The sequence below is a fragment of the Setaria italica genome, chromosome IV (assembly GCF_000263155.2).
Source record: "Setaria italica strain Yugu1 chromosome IV, Setaria_italica_v2.0, whole genome shotgun sequence".
Lineage (NCBI taxonomy): Eukaryota > Viridiplantae > Streptophyta > Magnoliopsida > Poales > Poaceae > Setaria > Setaria italica.
Genome location: NC_028453.1, coordinates 29,661,405 through 29,664,279, shown reverse-complemented (window position 1 = coordinate 29,664,279; position 2,875 = coordinate 29,661,405). Strand labels below are relative to the sequence as shown.

The following is a 2,875-nucleotide window of genomic DNA, read 5'->3' as shown; positions in this document are numbered from 1 at the left end:
CGTCACAAACTTTCCCTTGGGAGAAATCCTTCACAATCGAGATGCAACAGGAAGAATCTCTAAGTGGGCATTGGGTCATATATTTTGATGGATCACTCAAGCTTGAGGGTGTTGGCGTAGGAGTACTCTTAATTTCTCCCAAATGAGAACAACTCAAATATGTGTTGCAAATCTTCTGGGAGGTGTCCAATAATGAAGCTGAATATGAAGCGCTTATGCACGAGCTCGGCCTGGCAGTCTCACTGGGAATCAAGCGGTTGTTGGTCTATGGCAACTTGTTGGTAGTCATCAACCAAGTCAATGACGAGTGGGGTCGCAACAAGGACAACATGGATGCGAATTGCCTCGAAGTACGCAAATTGGAGAACAAGTTCTCTAGTTTGGAGTTCCATCACGAGGCTCGTGATAACAACGTAGCTGCGGACGTCTTGTCCAAACTTGGATCTACTCGTGCTTAAGTTCTAGTTGGGGTCTTCGTCCATGAACTACACAAGCCATCCATAGTGGAGCTGGCACCTTCAAAAACCACCGATTAAGGTAATTATGTGCCAGACTGGGAGGTTATGATGATTGATATAGATTAGAGAACCCCTTCAACTAGATCAAGGAGCACAAGTTATCTGCAGGCAAGTAGAAGTAGAACAAGTCTCACGGTGCGACAAGAACTATGTTCTAGTCAGGGATAAGCTCTATAGACGAGGTACATCATCAGGAGTACCCATGAAGTGCATCTCATGCCAAGATGGCAAGGATATCCTAGAGGAGATCCACAAGGGCATTTGCGGCAACCACGCATCTTCAAGAACGATCATGGACAAAGCTTTTAGAGCAGGATTCTACTAACCTACAGCTCTTGCTGACACCGAAGAACTAGTCCGCCGATGCCGAGGGTGTAAATTCTTTGCCAAGCAACAACACATCCCTACCAACAAGTTGATCACAATACTACCCTCCTGGCCCTTCGCATGCTAGGGGCTAGACATTATTGGCCCTCTACCTAGGCACTCGGGGGCTTCAACCAAGTACTCATGACGATCGACAAGTTCACAAAGTGGATCGAGGGGGAGCCAGTGACCTATCCCAAGGCAGACAGAGTACTCAACTTCCTTGACGAGATTGTCCATCGCTACGGTTTCCCCAATCGTATCATCACAAACCTAAGCTCAAATTTTATCAATCACGAGTTCTGGGAGTACTGTGAGAATAGCGGGATTGATGTCCGGTATGTCTCTATCGCTCATCTGTTGGCCAATGGCCAGGTTGAGCACGCCAAAGGGATGTTGCTGGAAGCTCTGAAGAAAAGGCTACACGACATTGGCAACGCAAAAGGTGGCAAGTGGCTCAAGGAGCTACCAATGTCCTCTTGGGGCTTCGCACACAGCGGTGCAAGCCAACAGGGTACTCACCCTACTTCCTGATCTATGGATCAAAAGCCGTCCTCCCTGCTGACATCATGTGGAAATCTTCAGTAGTCGAGCAATACGAGGAGGGTGCGGCAAAAGACACAAGGCGTCTGGACTTAGATAGCCTCGAAGAAGCACGCTATGCAGCACTCGTCCAGTCGGCAAGGTACCTTGAAGGAATTTGCCGCTACCACGATCACAACATCAAAGAACGTTCGTTCAACATAGGTGACATGCTCCTCAAGCGTATCTAAGACACCAAGGGGCTTCACAAGCTAAATTTGTCCTGGGAGGGTCCTTTCATCATTTCCAAGGTCACTGGGCCTGGATCTTATAGGCTCCAAACTCTCTCTGGCGAAAAAGTCAACAACTCATGGAACATTGAACACTTGTGTCGATTCTACCCATAGTTTACATATTCATGTAAATTGGCCATCAGCCTCAGTTGTATAAATTATAATTCAATAAAGCAGAGCTGTCTTTTGTCGTAAACGACTAGTGTCTGCCCAATTACGACTTGCAAAAAGCAAAGCTCATCAAGCTATTCAGCTCCTCCGGATACTCCCACCCAAACTCGCGGCTTGTATTCACAAGTCTGCGCACATATCTTTCAGGTTATTGCAACTCGTTAGAAAAATAAGCAACCTGCAAAAGCAAGCTACACACAAAATTCCCGAGCTAGTCAGCTCCTTGGGCAGGTCTGTCCATCGATGGTCTTCACAAAAGAAGGTGTCCCAAGTTATTTTCTAGACAAGTCTGTCTAGTCGCAGCTTGTAATAACGAGTTTGCAGTTCCAGGTCCTTGGAGCATAACACCCAAACAACCCAGAGAGGTTGTAAAGGTAGGCTCCTGATAAACATATCTTGAAGAGTCTACTCGTCTAAAGAGTCTGACTATCTAGATACCCGAGTACTTGCACTCAGCAAAAGAGGTTAGATCCTAAAAGGTACTCCACATAGTGTATCTGAAGAGGCTCACAAGAGTAGCCTTGTGTGCACTCACAACTACCACACGAGAAAACATCAGGGTAGCTCGTGAGATGCACTAAACCAAAAAGATTGAAACAAGTCGACAAGCAAACAAGAAATTGCGACAAGACTTCAAATAATTTACATTTCATATTCATGACTTTTTTATATTACAATAATTGTTTTTTACAGCTACTCAAGGTCTATCTAACAGCTACTTCCTTGGCGATGGGAGCCATCTCCTGCAGATACTGTTGGAACTGCTCATCAGAGCAATCTTTCGTGATGCCTTCCGCCACAGGAGCCAAGTCAGCTTGCAGGTAGAAAGACTTCACCATCGCCAGCAACTGCTTGTAGATTGACTCTGCCATCTTTTGAATGTAGCCGGTGATCTTCCCGGGTACTTTCTTGAGTATTTCCACCAATGGATGGGGCTCCACCCCTTCTTCTGGGAGCTCCACCATGTCAGCAACAAGTTGAGCGGCTTTTCTCAGCTCTTTCAGA

At 46.3% G+C, this 2,875-nt stretch overlaps 1 protein-coding gene across 1 annotated transcript; it reads left to right on the top strand.

Moving 5' to 3' along the window:
• Positions 1–1,028: 1,028 nt before the first annotated feature.
• Positions 1,029–1,418, top strand: LOC111257084. Its single transcript, XM_022826116.1, has one exon. It carries the CDS (start codon positions 1,029–1,031, stop codon positions 1,416–1,418), a length of 390 nt encoding a protein of 129 aa, XP_022681851.1.
• Positions 1,419–2,875: the final 1,457 nt, after the last annotated feature.